Source organism: Chionomys nivalis, chromosome 22 (genome assembly GCF_950005125.1).
Source record: "Chionomys nivalis chromosome 22, mChiNiv1.1, whole genome shotgun sequence".
Classification (NCBI taxonomy): domain Eukaryota; kingdom Metazoa; phylum Chordata; class Mammalia; order Rodentia; family Cricetidae; genus Chionomys; species Chionomys nivalis.
The window spans coordinates 38,788,774-38,804,378 of record NC_080107.1 but is presented as its reverse complement, the minus strand read 5'-3'; the positions used below and the strand labels follow the sequence as shown (position 1 = coordinate 38,804,378).

The window sequence follows — 15,605 nt, the reverse complement described above, 5'->3', positions numbered from 1 at the left end:
CACACCAGTCACTAAAGTGCTGGGAGCGTCTTCTCAGGGCTTGCTGGCCTTGAAATACGTTCTGTCTAGGTACACTTTAAAACATCAGCCTGGGTGCTAGAAAGATGGTTCAGTGCTTAAGGGCACTTGCTGCTCTTGCAGAGGACCACACTGGGCAGCTCACAACTGTCAACAACTCCAGTTCCAGAGGATCAGGCTTTCTCTTCTGACCTCCACAGACAACAGGCACACACTTGGTGCACATGCGCACAGACAAACAAAATACTCAACACATGTAGACACCACAGATAATTCATCAAGACATCTTAATGTGTATATAGGGTGAGGGCTTAGGGAGGCTCTTACTAAAGAAATTTTCATAAAATTCTAGGAGCATGTAAGAGAAGAATAATTTTCTTTTTCTTTCTCAGGGCCAGGCAACGATGGCCTTCTCTCCACAATCTAAAGTACGTTATCCTCCTCAAGAAAGCTTTGAAGACTCAGAATATAATGTCCACAAAGAAAGTAAGTGTGAATCACAAGCCTGTTTGGACCAAAGGGTCTAAGGGGCCTGTTTCACTTTCTTAACCCACAAATCTTTTTGCTCTGGCTCAAATACTCAGAAATCTACATATTGAAATCTCAAGGCACTTAATTCCTTTCTTGTTAGTTACATTTAGAATTGTTTGTTCCTTCACACACTGCAGCAAGTCATTGATGGGGCAGATGTTAGGGTAGGCCAGCTCAAGGGTCTGGGTGGTAGCTAATCTGGTTGGTCCTGGCCAATGCGACCCCACCCCCTCAGGCGAGGGGCAGGGCCAACTCTCCTAGGCCTAAGCCTTTGGGGCCAGCTCACTCTTGCCTGTGGTGAGGGGTGGGGTGGAGACAGAGTGGTGTCAGCTCTCCAATGATGGGTGAGGTCACTTGTCCTGCTACAGGGTCTAGCAAGGGTCAGGGCCAGCTATCCCCAGGGCTAGTAAGGGGCAGGGATGGTTCAGCACAGCCCTCAGATTTCAGCACACATAGTCCCTATGACCCCCTGTGGTAACACAAGCCCTTCACCATCAGCCCTGATCTTGGTTGCCTTTGGGCCACTGACCCAGACATTACCCACTGAGGTAGAATGGACCCGGATGGCACCACAGCCCATGTGACTGTGCAGGCCACCCAGATAGGCCTGGCCCTGGTAGTGGCATGGCTCTCAGACACTAGCATGAGCATAGATTCCAATCTCAGACCCAAACATGGTCCTCGGTAGCAGTCTGGTTTGGATGTCACGATAGCCCCAGGTGGCAGCACAGGCTACTCAGATTGGTATGGCCCAAGTTCCAGTGAGACCCTCGGACATCAACAAGGTCACAGGCTGTGGCCAGACCCCTGGCATCAGCAGTAGCTTCTATGGTATCAGGAGCCACATACATCAACACAGCCCCGGACTGCTGTAGGGCCACAGACCCAGATAAGGCCCTAGCAGCAGCTTTACCACAGCCTCAGTGGCAGTACGGCCCTCAGAAACCAACATGGCTACAGGATGTGGCCTAGACCCCAGGCATCCGTGTGAGCCCGGTCCTGTGGAAGGATAACCGCAGAATCTGCATGACTTAGGGGCAACAACAGGATATCCGGGAGGAGTTTCAATGAGGGCCCAGGGATGATGTGGCAGGGGACAGAAACCTTGAACCAGACCAATGACTCATCGCAATGAATATTTGTGGGTGGGGCTGATTGGACAGAAGGGTGGACATTGTGACATACTGCAGCTCCCAAGTTACTCTGGGATGCAGGAAGGAGGTGTTGGAAAGATGTCGGAGCGCCGTGAGTTTTTGGTTTTGAATTAGGTTTGCGGGGGCAATGCTGCAGAAGTGAGGGGCAGATATGGAGGAACTGGGAAGAGAGCGGGATTGGGGTGCATGCTGCGGAATTTCCAAAGAATCAATAAAGGATTATATTAAAAATGAATTGTTTGTTCATTTTGATTAAGATGATTAGATATTACACATACACACTGATGAAAGATTTAAGTAATCTTGGCTGGTGTTATGTGGAGACTTTATAAACCAGGAAAAGGTAATCCCAGAAGAAGTGGCAAGCGTCATGCATCTCCTGCAACCAGGAATGTACCCATTTCTTCTCTGTGCCTCGATCCGTAAACCATCCCTGCCCTATTTCCCTTCCTATGGCCATTTCTTCTCAGAACAACGCCTATCACAGAAATTCACAGTTCGTTGTTATTAGAATGGAGTTCAAACCTTAAGGCCAATTATACCCACACCTGTGTCTTGTGCTTTTCTGTTATCTGGCAGGTCAGGAATTTCCCAGAACCTACAGGATCTATGACTCCCAACAGATGGTGTGGGTCCTGGCAGGAAATTCTTTAATAGCAGTGCCTGCTAGCAGCAATGTCAAGCCTGGTAAGTGACATGCGAGGGGACTGTTATTCTTGAAGATGCATCAGGCCCACTGCGAGTGGACATCAGCCTGCATAAGTCTTCTGCCTTCCTTACCTGGTCACCTACCTGATGTTCAGAGGACAAGCAAGGAAAAACAGACAGCCCCGTGCTACAAAGGAAGATGTATACATAGAAACAACAGCACATTTACCCTCATGAAAGCATCCTCAAATAGGAGAGAATGATGAATAGTTGCCAGGTTTCTTTTAGAACGGCATTCCTTTAAATTCCAACCAACCATACCCATATCCGCAAATTCAAACCCGCCCATCTTCCCACTGTCAAAATTACATGTTCTTCTCTTTCGATATCTCCTCTTCTAATGATGGTGAAAAATTCCGTCTTCCCATCAAAAGGAAACCCATCTCAGCCTTGTCTCACTTCTTTAAAACTTCCATGTTTTGCTTAATCCCCCTCTTAACCTTGCCCATCACAGAGAGACCTCCCATATCACATCCCCAGCCTCAGTACCGAAACTTGCTCTTCATTCCCTCTTTCTCTTCCTTTGTGGGAGCCAGCTTTTCACTAGTATGACAGCCTATCCTCACCACCACCAAAAATAGCTTAAAAAAATACTTAAAGGTTGATTTGGGTGAATAAGTTCAGAGTTTTCAGAGCCTTCTGTTGGCTCCACTGATTTTTTAGGTATCTGTCAAGACAGACACATGGTATGGTGGAAAAGAGCTGCTATCCTCATGGTAGACAGGAAGTTGGGGGGGGGAGGTTTCAGCCTTCTTGCCTTAAAGGAACATCACCAATGGCCAGATAGGTTCTGTATCCAATAACTCATTCAGCTGTGAACTCATTAATGTATTAATTCATTGATGAAGTTAGAACTTTCATGATCTTGATCCTGCTTCAATAGTGCCCCCAGGTGATGTTCAAGTTTTCAATATATGGGACTTTGAGGGAAGTATTTCATATCTTGCCCTAAGCCAAATCTTCAATGTCCTCATAGTGCTTTGTCTTAGGTGAATAGTTAATAAATAGTTTGTCGAATGGGTTTGTTTCCTGTCCTATGCCAAGAAATAGATACAAAATGTCTAAACTCTCAGAAAATTCTTCCTAAATTATTGGATAATTAATTTCAACCAGGAATGATAGAAAATTCACACAACAAGAACTAAAGTAAGATAATGTTTTGTTTCTTACATATATAAAACCAGTGGACTGGGCCAGGCTGGGTTCCATGTTGGTTCCATGATGCCACCAGAGATCAAAGAGTCTACCTTTCTGATTCATCAACCTCAGGTTTATGTAAGCTATCACTTAAGTGTTTGATGTAGGTAACAGGATGTGACAGATGAAGTATTTCCAGGTGAGTCTAGTCTCTTAAGGAACCTTGTAGAAACCCCTCAGGATACCTCCACTCATATATCATGGACCACAGTAAGTGCATGACAATATTTTATTTTTATTTTTGGGAAACAATGTGCCCAAGTGACAACCGAGGTTCTGGTATCAAGAAGCAAAAAGAAACTGGTCCCAGGATAGCAACCAATAATCGCTGTTATGTAGCTAATGTGGGAGCTTTGAAGGAGGAAATGATGATGATGATGATGAGATGATGATTAGGAGGGTTAACAGGGTGTGGGTCAAAAGATTGAATTTCTTTCAAAGCCTGACATTGTCCCCATTTTTTATTGTGTTTCCAGTCATTCTTAACTTGATAGCATGTAGAGACCAAGAATTCCAAGACAATGAAAAAGGTAATCTAGTTTTTCTGGGAATCAAGGGTGAGAAACTTTGCCTCTTCTGCGCTGAAATCGGGGGCACACCAACTTTGGAGCTCAAGGTGAGTACCTGCAGCTGGTAGGGAAGGTACACCAGATTAACTTTTTTTTTTTTTTTTTTTTTTTTTGGTTTTTCAAGACAGGGTTTCTCTGTAGCTTTTGGTGCCTGACCTAGAACTACCAGATAGACTTTTATTTAAGGTAGCTTATCAGTTTACAGAATAAAATTGATATCCCTGCAAGTTTGTACTCTTCAGAGTAAGAAAGAAGCCCTTACTTGGCCGGTCCCCAGATAAATAACAATACCACTGAGTTATACAGCATTTTTTTTAAACCCAAGATTTGGGATTTAAAGTGAAAATCAGAGCATCAAACCCATGGAAGTGTTTCTGAAAAGTGAAGGGAACAGTGGCTTCTCCATTCTTAGTCCTGAGTAACTTCCTCCTATATACCATCAGAGATGCTAATAAACCACACTTAGGCAAAGGAATGCTAATCTGAAGTTTTCGTGGTATGTACTCACATCTGTGTACTAAAAGAAAAGACATATAGTTAAAAGTCTCATCCCTTGCTAATGATGGAAATTGTAATGCATAAATTCACTCAGAGGTTGGATATTTAGGCTGGCTGGCACAAAACTGTAGATGGGTGTATACCAGAAGCCCTCTCTCTCTATGCAATTCTCTTCCAGGGAGTTCCATACCTCAAAGAATCAGCAACTCTTGTATGATGGGACTCTGGGGAAAAGTCAGGCTATTTGGAAACTAGTAGGTGCCTGGTTTGATAGCTTGCTATCTTTTCTTTTGCCTGTATCCCTAGCCCATGTCCCTCCTATTGGACACAGCAGTTACTCCCATGATGTGCCCTCAGTGCCCAGTTACTGTAGCCCCTCTCCCTGGCCATCCTCATTAATAAGTCTCTTTCTTGCCCTAGGATGTAAGCATCATGGAAATATACAAAGAGGGCAAAGCACAGAAAGACTTTCTCTTCTACCACAGCACAGAGGGTTCCACTTCTGCCTTTGAGTCAGTCTCCTATCCTGGCTGGTTCATAGCCACCCCTGCCACGGCAAGGCAGACAGTCACCCTCACACAACAGAGGGGAGAAACTACGAGCACCAACTTCTACTTAGAGGCTGAAGATTAAAGCCCAGCATGGGCCATGTGTGGCCATGTGTGTGGCTGAGTCCAGGACAAAGAATCAAGCGGATGGAGAATCCTCTACTTGAAAAACACAGCAAGGCATCGTAAGAGACCACCATGTCACCTCTGCACCAGATGTCCATGTTGAAGTGTCACTCATCTGAACATCATTCCAATGTGAAGCCCAAGAATCACTTTTATCCTTTTCTGACCTCGTCCCACCATCCATTCGGCTACCAAGTACAGTCAAGTCACAGACTTACCTGCAATTCTCCCTCCCTGTTCTCACAGCATCCCATGGGGCAGAGGTGTGGATTCCAGTGCAAAATTCTTCCTTCTTAATTTTACATATGCTTATTGTAAATATGATAAATGCCTGAAAGATAAACACCAAGAATGAAGCAATGTAAAAGAAGATTTTATGTGTCTTGATGACCATGAGAGATTCAGAACATCATCAGTTAATAACTTGACACACGGTATATGCTTTTATTATGGTGACTGCTAGCCAAAGTGAATATAAAATGAATCCAAATTTCAGAGAGTCAGTCACATTAACTTGAATTTCAAACTAATTGTAATGTCTTTATTTAACTTTATAAAGTGAATGGAAATTGAAGAATCGGCTCTGATATTGTGTTTTCTGGAACTTTAAGAGTGTCTGTGGGACAGTTTTCAATCAGTTGTTTGTTGTGTGAGGGTGTAGTGCTTTGAATAGTAATGGCCCCTATAGAGTCATATTTGAATGCTTAGTTACCAGGGAGTGGAACTGCTTGAAAGGACTTTAAGAATTAGGAGGTGTGGCTTTGTTGGAAAAAGTATGTCACTGGCAGTGGGTTTTGAGGTTTCAAAAGCCCATGCCAGGCCCAGGGTCTTTTTCTCTGCCTATGGACAGGATGCACATCTCTCAGCTACCTCTCCAGGACCATGTTTGCCTGCATGCCGCCATGCTCCCTGCCATGATAATAAACTAACCTCTGACACTGTAAGCAAGCCCCCAATTAAATGTTTTCTTTTATAAGAGTTGCATAAGTCTTGTGTCTCTTCACCGCACTAGTACAGTGACCATGACAGAGGGTTAGTTTAGCTGGAAACCACACAATTACAATAGACTATATGGAACCCTGAATGCAAACATGAGCATGGCAATCTCTCTTCCTTTAGACCCTAACGTGCAAAACAGTACATTAGGCCTTGTAATGCTACAAACTCACTGCTGAGTTCAAAGTTCTTGGCTAGGCAAAATGTGTTCCAAGATCCATTCTAGCCTTATGTCCTCTAACATTAACACTAGTGATTCTGTTTGAGGTATTCCTTGAATCCTGCCTTATATCTCACAACTTATGACTTAGTCTTGTCATTTCTGTGCAACAATCTTCAAGGAGCCATTATATGACAGTGTCTTAGTTAGGGTTTCTATTGCTGTGAAGAGATACCATGATCATGGCAATTCTTATAAAGGAAACCATTTAATTGGGGCTGGCTTACAGTTCAGAGGGTCGGTCCATTATCATCATGGTGAGACCTGACAGTGTTCCAGCGGAAATGGTGCTGGTTAAGAAGCTGAGAATTCTATATAATCTTTGATCTACAGGCAACAGGAAGTGAACTGAACTGCAGGTGTAACTTGAGCAAAGGAGACCTCATTCCCTCTCCACCCCCCCCACAGTGACACACTTCCTTTAACAAGGCCACACCTACTCCAACAAAGCCACAACTCTTAATAGTGCTATTCCCTATGAGTTTATTAAGGCCAATTATATCCCAGATACTTACTACCATAGCTGGCGATCTCAGTTCCATTGATCATCTCTTCCTGTGCCCTAGGACAGGAAGCACAGGGCACAGAGACAGACTGTGTGAGATGGCCACTGACGAGAGTAACAGGACCCATGAACATCATCATGGCATCAGGTGGCATCTTGGACTACAGACACTAACATGGCCTTGGGTAGCAGCACAGGTATCAATATAGCCTGCTGTGCCAGTACAGACCACAGATACCAGCACAGCCTGGACTATAGCATGGACCATGTACAACAACCTGGCCTCTAGTGGCAGCATGGACCATGATGGTTTTTTGAGAAGGCCCAATCCAGAAGATGAACCGTTCTCCATCTCAGATATCCTGCTGTTGTTAGAGTGAGGGTGGTCACAGGGCTGGGCAGCGTATTCAGGAGCAGAGCCTATGAGGGCTCCAGGCTGCTGCTCACCACTCTGCCTACTTGGCAACTCCATGCTCCCTGGTCCACAACAGCCATGATCCCAACCCCTGTCACTGCTGCGTCTTTAGTTCTGTTTCTTTCACTGCCGCACACGCTGCTCTGTTCTTCCATTTTTCCCAGTTCTCCATCGCGCCATTATTTATCAAAGTGGCATTGCAAACTGTGGCGTGTCCCACGGTATATATTTTTGTTCAAACAACTTTATATGTAATAGTCATTATAACAAGTCATTGGTCTGACTCATTTCTGATTTCTGAAACACCATAAATCCTGGATTATTGCCAAGACTCTTCTTGGATATCCTGTTGTTGCTCAAAGTCAGGATAATCCTTCAGCTGGGCAGGGTGTCCGGGGACAGGATCCACTGGAACTCCAGGCTGCTGCTGGTTCACATGGTATGACCGTTATGCTGACAGTCCTCGGGCAACTCTACAGAAGGAGAGGCTCCATGCTGCAGACTGGGTCTGTTGACCCAAGGTTGAAATAAGGACCCTTCCTTCAAGCTGCTCCATGGTCCTGCTGGTGCTGGCAGCCACCACCATCTCTGGAGATACAACCATTCTCTCTGACGCTGAGTTTCTCACTGCAGCTGGGGCTTGGGTGGTGGCAGCAGTATCTTTGGCTCCCCCATGATGACTGTAGGGGTGACAGTGGGAGGGAGGAGGCACTGGCTCAGCAGCAGCAGCATCTCTCATCTATGTACCGGGTTCCACATGGTCACTTCAGGTCATCAGCTGTGGCCTGGTGCAGAATACTCAGAGTTGGGGGATGTGGGAGAGACTCCATTGTGCTTCTTAATAAAGACGGCTCAGTTCCTCTTTTGTTTGCTTTGTCCTGAAATGCCTGTTGTGTCTTCTTAACACTCTAAATCTGAAGTGTTTGGAGGTCGCACTTCAACTCCCCAGCCAAAGGCAGAACCTTTTCTTCTTCGAAGTCATAGAAATTTTAGTTTCTTATGGGAGATTTCTTTTGTTTGGCTTTGTACTATTCTTGCCTGCTGCATAACAATTTCTCTAGAAATATTGTTAAAAATTATCACTGCATACTGTACATCTTGCATTGGTATCAAAGTGTGTTGGAAAGTTCTTACATTGCCACGTTGGGCAGGGGCAACAATTCAACTCCAAGTAATATTAAGAGCAGATACTAAGCCCCTCAAGGAACATGGAACTGAAAAGCACAGAAAGTTCTATCTTATTTATTTATTGCTTAGTAACATCTCATTTCATTTCCTCCCCTACTTTTTAATATGATACTTGTAACCCCAGGAAACTATGACCATGAAAGGATGTCCACTCAGAAAGAGGCGGGTACAGACAGAACAGAACTGAATATTCCCGGAGTCTCCCACCCCCAGTAGTGTTTACCACCTGCCTCTCAGATTGTTGTGGGTACAGTCTGAGGGTTTGCACTTTGCCTAAGCCCTCCATCATATACCTTCCGGTATATGCACAACATTTGAGTAACATAGGACTCCAAAGAATTAGTGGAGATGTTATTTTTTTTCTAGGACAGAGCAAGGATAAAGAATAAGATGGCCATACAGATGACCAGGAGGAACTTCCAACAATGAAGGCCAACACACAGTAGGGCCTGCTACAAAGATTCTGAGTTCTGCAAGCTCAGGGGTGCATAGAAAGAGTGGCCAGTGGTACTGAAAATGTAACGGAGTCCTGGGTTGTGCTCATAAGCAGTCACTTCCCAGAAGGTCCATAGGCTGCACCTAAGTGGGAGAGATACAACCCATCTTCCATGTCTGATACAGGAAGTGAGCGTGGTGCCATGGTGAAGGAGGAAAAAAGAAGGGAGCAGCACCAGACTCAGAAAGTGTCCAGATATCCTATTTGTGGTACTGGATTGATGTTATAGATAGTATTTGCCACTTGAATTTAAGCTATAGACCAGAGAAGGAGACTCAAGGATAGTGGATTTCTGCATGGTTAATCTGAAAGCAGTTCAATAAAGTCATGCCCTAAGATTTGCAGGAGAAGGACAAGTTCCTTGTCAGTCTGTAGCATGTAGAGAATTTATGTATGTGCACTTGTGCACAAGAAAAAACAGATGGAGAAAGGATGCAATATGGTGTTTCTTCTGTTCTAATCTCGGAATCACATGTCCTTATGACTTTTCCCTACAGTCTATGAAATAGTTTAATACTGCATAAAATGCTGATTATATTTTGCTTTCTTAAACTGGAGGCATGGTGACCATATTCAAACCTAGGACGCTGAATGTCGGGCTATTCAAGGGTGTCTAGAAGGAAGGTTCATTCTCGTATTCCAGGTCCCCCTGAATTTCTTCCATTCGCAACCTGAGTGCAAATCCATTTAATCTGTCTCATCGATGTTTTTATTCCTGTCTATCTATTCTTTCCTCTTGTATGTTTTTGATAGCATCTATATCTATCTTTTCCTTTCCTCAGTTCTGATTTCCTTCATTATTTGGAAAATACATTTTAAAGTGTCTACAGCTTAAAACTGAACATCTCTGTCACTTACATGGGCCAAGAGGGGTGTCTTGATTTTGTTTATGATCTAATATAAACACTTGTGCCACCATTGAGGAAGGAGGAAAAGTGGACATACTGAAGAAATAAAAGCCACCTTTGGGTCACCTTTAGGGACAGGAAGTAACCAGAGAATCAAGTGGGCATTATGTAAGTCACAAATGCATAAAGACATCACAGTGTGTTCCCATAAATATGAATATTAGTGCATGTCAACTTAAAATGTGTGGTAACAAAAAGATACTTCTCTAAGGAAAGATCGTCCAGATCTGGCATAATGGAGCAGTGCAATGGCAGACATTCACAAATCACAGCACTCCACCACAAAAGGCCGCTTTCACCCAAGTATAAAAGGCACCTGGGTCATAAGCTGCCTCTACCCTCTTACCTTCCTGTTTCTTAAGTACCCCTTCCTGGTACTTGTCTCTAAGGGCTATTTTGCTTCTACTTTCATTATATATATATATATATATATATATATCTTCTACTTTCATGATATATATATATATATATATATATATATATATATATTTGCAATGTGCTTTATGTAGCTATAAAAAAATCTAGGAGCCACAAACTAGAGAAATAGTTGTCTTTCTGAAACGGATTTAATTTGCTTGATATGATTATCTCAAGTTGTATCTATTTTCCTGCAAATTACATCCTCGATGCCTGAAAAAATTTATGCACATGGGGGTGTGTCTGTTACATTTCTTCTGTCTACTCCTCTGTGGATGGACACTAACGCTTGCTCCCTCACTTAGCTTTTGTGAATCCTGCTGCAATGAACCTCTGTGCACGTTCCTCTGTGCACGTTCCTCTGTGCACGTACCTCTGTGCATGTACCTCTGTGCACGTACATCTGTGCACGTACCTCTGTGCACGTACATCTGTGCACGTACCTCTGTGCACGTACCTCTGTGCACGAACCTCTGTGCACGTTCCTCTGTGCATGTACCTCTGTGCACGAACCTCTGTGCACGTTCCTCTGTGCATGTATCTCTGTGCACATACATCTGTGCACGTACCTCTGTGCACGTACCTCTGTGCATGTACCTCTGTGCACGTTGACTTGGGCCTTTCAGGTAAACAGCCAGGAGTGGCAGAGCTGGGTCACGTGGCAGATCCACCTCTAAATTCTTGAAGAACCTACATACTGATTTCCATAGCAACTGCATTAGTTCCCATTTCCGTCAGCAGTGCAGAAGGTTTACCCTTTTCCACATCCTCCCCGCCAACTGTTGTTGTTTGGTTGGTTATGACAACACACAGTTGGCCCAGTGCTTGGCTTAGGTAACCACGGTTGAGTTATCTTACTAGAAAATGGTCACTCACCAAGCACATGACAAGGATCTCAGTTTTCGAAAACTCACAACCTCCGCTAAAGCTACTTTCTTTATACCCTGTTCATTCTTTTCACTTTAAAATGTTGTCAGGCCAGTGAGATGGTCCAGAGGATAAAGGTGCTTGCTGCCAAGTCTGATGATCTGAGTTTGACCCCCAGTACTTGCATGGTGGAAGGAGAAAAATGACTCCTACAAGTTGTCCTTTTTTTTTTTTTTTTTTTTTTTTTTTTTTTGAAACAGGGTTTCTCTGTGGTTTTGGAGCCTGTCCTGGAACTAGCTCTTGTAGACCAGGCTGATCTTGAACTCACAGAGATCCGCCTGCCTCTGCCTCCCAAGTGCTGGGATTAAGCCACCACCGCCGGGCCTACAAGTTGTCCTTTGACCTGCATACAGATGAATGGCATGGACACACACGCACACACACATATATATAGACATACAGGAACATACACACATGCTCACATACGTACACACAGATAACTAATAATTCTTTAAAATATTGTTAATTGTTATTAAAGAAATACATTCAGCAAATAAATCTAAATTGTTTGCCTCCAAATACTAATTTCTCTTTTCCTCAACTCAGAGGTATCCATTCTGGTTCATTCAATAAGAAAATACATTGCTGGGAGGTGATGGTGCATGTGCTTAATCCCAGCACTCGGGAGGCAGAGATAGGCGGGTCTCTGTGAGCTCAAGGCTATCCTGGTCTATAGAGAAAGTTACAGGACAGGCTCTAAAGCTACACAGAGAAACCCTGTCTCAGAAAAAAAAAACAAAACACAAAAAAAAAACAAAAAAAAAATAAGGAAAGAAAGCACCCAGTGATTTTCTCTGTGTGCCTTGTGTATCTGTAAGTGTGTGGTGTGTGTTACTCACTCACATGCATTGCATTTCCCTGATTCGTGTGATAGACTACATGTCCTTTCTCACCCAGCCAGGTTTGAATAGATGTCTGTGCTGGTAGGGGCAGCTTTAGCTCTTTCTCTGCAGCTGCTGTGAACTTTCCCACAAACTCATTTCACTGTCAGTGCTTAGCCATTCCTTCAGAGATAGACAGGGAGGTTGTTTCATAATCAGTGTGGCCATGAGCATCCTCCTGAAGACCTCCTTGGATATCTGCACACCGTACTTATGCATGCAAGGCTTTCTTTAGACTAGAAGGGTGAATTGAGGGGGGTGGAGTAGGTATGTTTTTACTTTCAAGAGAGCTTTCTGTCTTAGGTATGACTTTTCCCGTTTACCTCCAAGGTCTCTTTACTCTTCCTTGCCTAATACTTGCCTTCAGATTATAAGAATTTTGTTAGCTCAGTATGAAAGACACATATCTCGTTGTCCTTGTAATTTGTTCATCACTTCTTAATAAGACACTCACTTTTCAGCACACTCTAAACTCTGCCTGAGTTTTCCACCCAGCCCTTTTTGGGAGCAACAGGGATGACACCTCTGTCTGTTGCCTAGTCCAGACGGCACTGGCATTTCACCTCAGACAGTGTTAGGTGCAACTCCACCCCTTTCACAACATTTACTCAGATACCAGATGGTCTGCACCAAGCCCTGCCTTGGCTTTCCCAACCTTACTAGGTGTCTCTTCCTAATCCAGTTTGCTGTTTGCTCCTCACATGACTTCTAAAGGTGAAGCTTCTCTGGAGTCACCTCGATTCCTCCTCTTTCATGTTGTCTCACTAGGTAGTACTGTTTGCCCCATGAACTTAAGTTCTAGGTCTAAACTACCAGATGACCTTTGGCCCAGAACTCTTTACTAAACTGTAGATTGGAACAGTGTTGATTCGTTCTGTCTCATAGCTTACAAATAGATGTGTGGTAAGCAGAGCCATTAAAGTTTATCTCAAGGGAAGAAGGTGAAGAAAATGCCCAGAATAGGAAAACTGGACATGACATGGCAGAACTATTTGGCAGAATCTACCAAGCCGGAGCCTGGAAGCTTTCCTTTCTGAACACGGGAGCTCCCTGAAGTCAGATAAGACATTTTCCTAGACTGTAACAGTGAAGTCCTGGGAAAATGGCTCCTTCCAGCACGTTTCCCATAGAACCTAGGGCAGGTCACCAGTGCCTAACCTAGTGTTTGATGATACACTCAAATCCCCTTTTCAAGAGTCTAGAAAGTTGGTCAACCTCTGATTCCTAAGTCTTCCCAGTGCCCTTTCTTTAAATCCCATTGGCTGGAAATGACAGTATATCCATGGGATGTAGTTTTGCTCTTGCTGTTGTACATGGAGTATGGAGTTGACATGAAACAGCTGTGGAGCTTTTAAACACGATGCTGCCCCTGCCAGATGTGAGGATTCAGCCATACCTTTTCACTCACCTGAACTCCAGACTTCTCTGATATTTAAAAAGCACCACTAGTGCTGTTTTTAAGGAAGACTGATTGCTTTTGGTATAATTTGGATAAAAAGAGTCAACCCAAAATCTTTGGTTTATCTCTACTAAGAGTACTAAGATCAGTTACTCCTAGGTAGACAAAAGGCTGCAGGGCTTCGAGGAACCTTTCCTTCCTTGGCATTTAACATCTGGAATTTGTGTTCATTAACTAGAGTTTTTATGTTTGGAAGGTATGGTGAGTTCCTGTACTATATATAGGGCATTGAGCACATGTCTAAGACAGATGGCTGTCAGGGTCAGTGATTAAAAAAACAGGTAACTCTGGCGTTAATTGTGATGTCTATAAGTTTATTGTGTTTTGACATTTTAAATATCAATAGTAACACAGAAATCACGTTGGTTGGACCAGTTCATCCTCCCCCTTTAAACAAAGTGTTATTATTTGTGGTTCTAGGAATTTGGCTCTAAAATAGAGGTGCCTCCAAAATGGAAGGTTTGGGGGAAAGATTTACAGTAAAGCTCTATTCAACATCTATATTGAATAATAATCATTTTATAATACTAACAAAAATGTGAATATTTTTAAACAGGAAGTCTTGGTTTAAATACAGTAAGTAGACTGTTGTGGGATATGAGTTTACACTGTGTGAAGATGTGCCACTGTGATTGGTTTAACAAAGAACTGAATGGCCAATAGCTAGGCAGGAGAGGTAAGACAAGACTTCTGGGCAAAGAGAGGGACTTGTGATGAATGTAGGCACACAAGAAAGACACCAGCAAGACACCGAGGGAGTTGGACATACAGGATGGAGGAGAGGTAAAAAGCCACATGTCAGAACATAGATTAGTAGAAACAGGTTAATTTAAGTTACAAGAGCCAGTTAGGAACAAGCCTAAGCCAAAGGCAAAGTTTCATAATTAGTAATAAGTCTTTGTGTCATTATTTGGGGGCTGGTGGTTCAAAAAGAAATAAAGTCTGACAAGAAAGACCGGTTACATCAGACAATCAAGGTAGGCAAGCTGTCATAAAAAATCTTGACTAAGAGATCATTCTTATGGGCTGGCCCAGATCTTTGACGCAACAGGGAGTCACCTAAGACACCCAGATGGGTGACCCAGGTGGGATCCAGCTCGTTCAGTGTAACTGAAATGGAACAAGTACACATCACAGAGGTCTGATGACCCCTTGTCTCTGCAGAGCAGCTTGACCACAGCCTCCAGATCCCCGGCCTCCATAAAATTTTGCTTATTGCAGTCCCCTTTGCCTGAGACAGCCCCCTTTTCCTTAATGCTCTCCTGTTATACTCCCACCCGACTAAAAGCACCATATAAACCCCAAACTGCTCTTTGGCAGTGCTGAATTCCTTTTCTTGGGGACAGCCCGGCAGTCATACCCCACGTAAAGCTTTGCCTGCTAGTCTCAGCCTTGCTCCTGAGGTCTGGTTTTCTTGGTAAGTCAAGCAGTACTATCATCAACAGTTGTAGGTTTATAAAACCAAGGTTGTTGTTACTATTGTTCAGAAAGTGTACCAAGGAAAAAAAGTCACACCACTTCGAAGAGACCTAAATATAAACTGGTTTAAAGGAGGAGGGAAGGGAGTGAGAACTGGGATTGGTATGTAAAATTAAAAAAGATAGTTTTTTAAAAAAAAACAAAAAAGAAATTAATAAATTAAAAAAGAAAATGCTCTGATAATAAAGTGTTCTCACAATGTTGGTAAAAAAAAGAAATGTATTATAAAAGAGCTATCTAGCAGAAATGTGCAAAAGGGGTAGGGGTTCTGTTTCTTGCAGTGTTCAGTTGTCACTGTGGTTGAAAATGAGTAACCCCCAGTTCTTCTGAAGTTACTGGGATGTGTCCTCAGGACTGGGCACCAA

The 15,605-nt window shown here is 43.4% G+C and overlaps 1 protein-coding gene across 1 annotated transcript; it reads left to right on the top strand.

The window, feature by feature from the left end:
- Positions 1 to 422: 422 nt before the first annotated feature.
- On the top strand, positions 423 to 5,308 carry Il36b (interleukin 36 beta). The gene is made up of 4 exons (XM_057754603.1): positions 423 to 504; positions 2,283 to 2,390; positions 4,085 to 4,224; positions 5,096 to 5,308. Exons 1-4 carry the CDS (start codon positions 423 to 425, stop codon positions 5,306 to 5,308), a joined length of 543 nt encoding a protein of 180 aa, XP_057610586.1.
- The last annotated feature ends 10,297 nt before the right edge of the window (positions 5,309 to 15,605 follow it).

Excerpts from the sequence above, each read along its gene's own strand:
- Il36b (XM_057754603.1), top strand. The coding sequence starts at position 423 with ATGGCCTTCTCTCCACAATCTAAAGTACGTTATCCTCCTCAAGAAAGC. Across the intron at positions 505-2,282 it reads ATATAATGTCCACAAAGAAA|GTCAGGAATTTCCCAGAACC; the intron begins GTAAGTGTGAAT and ends GTTATCTGGCAG. Across the intron at positions 4,225-5,095 it reads CACCAACTTTGGAGCTCAAG|GATGTAAGCATCATGGAAAT; the intron begins GTGAGTACCTGC and ends TTCTTGCCCTAG.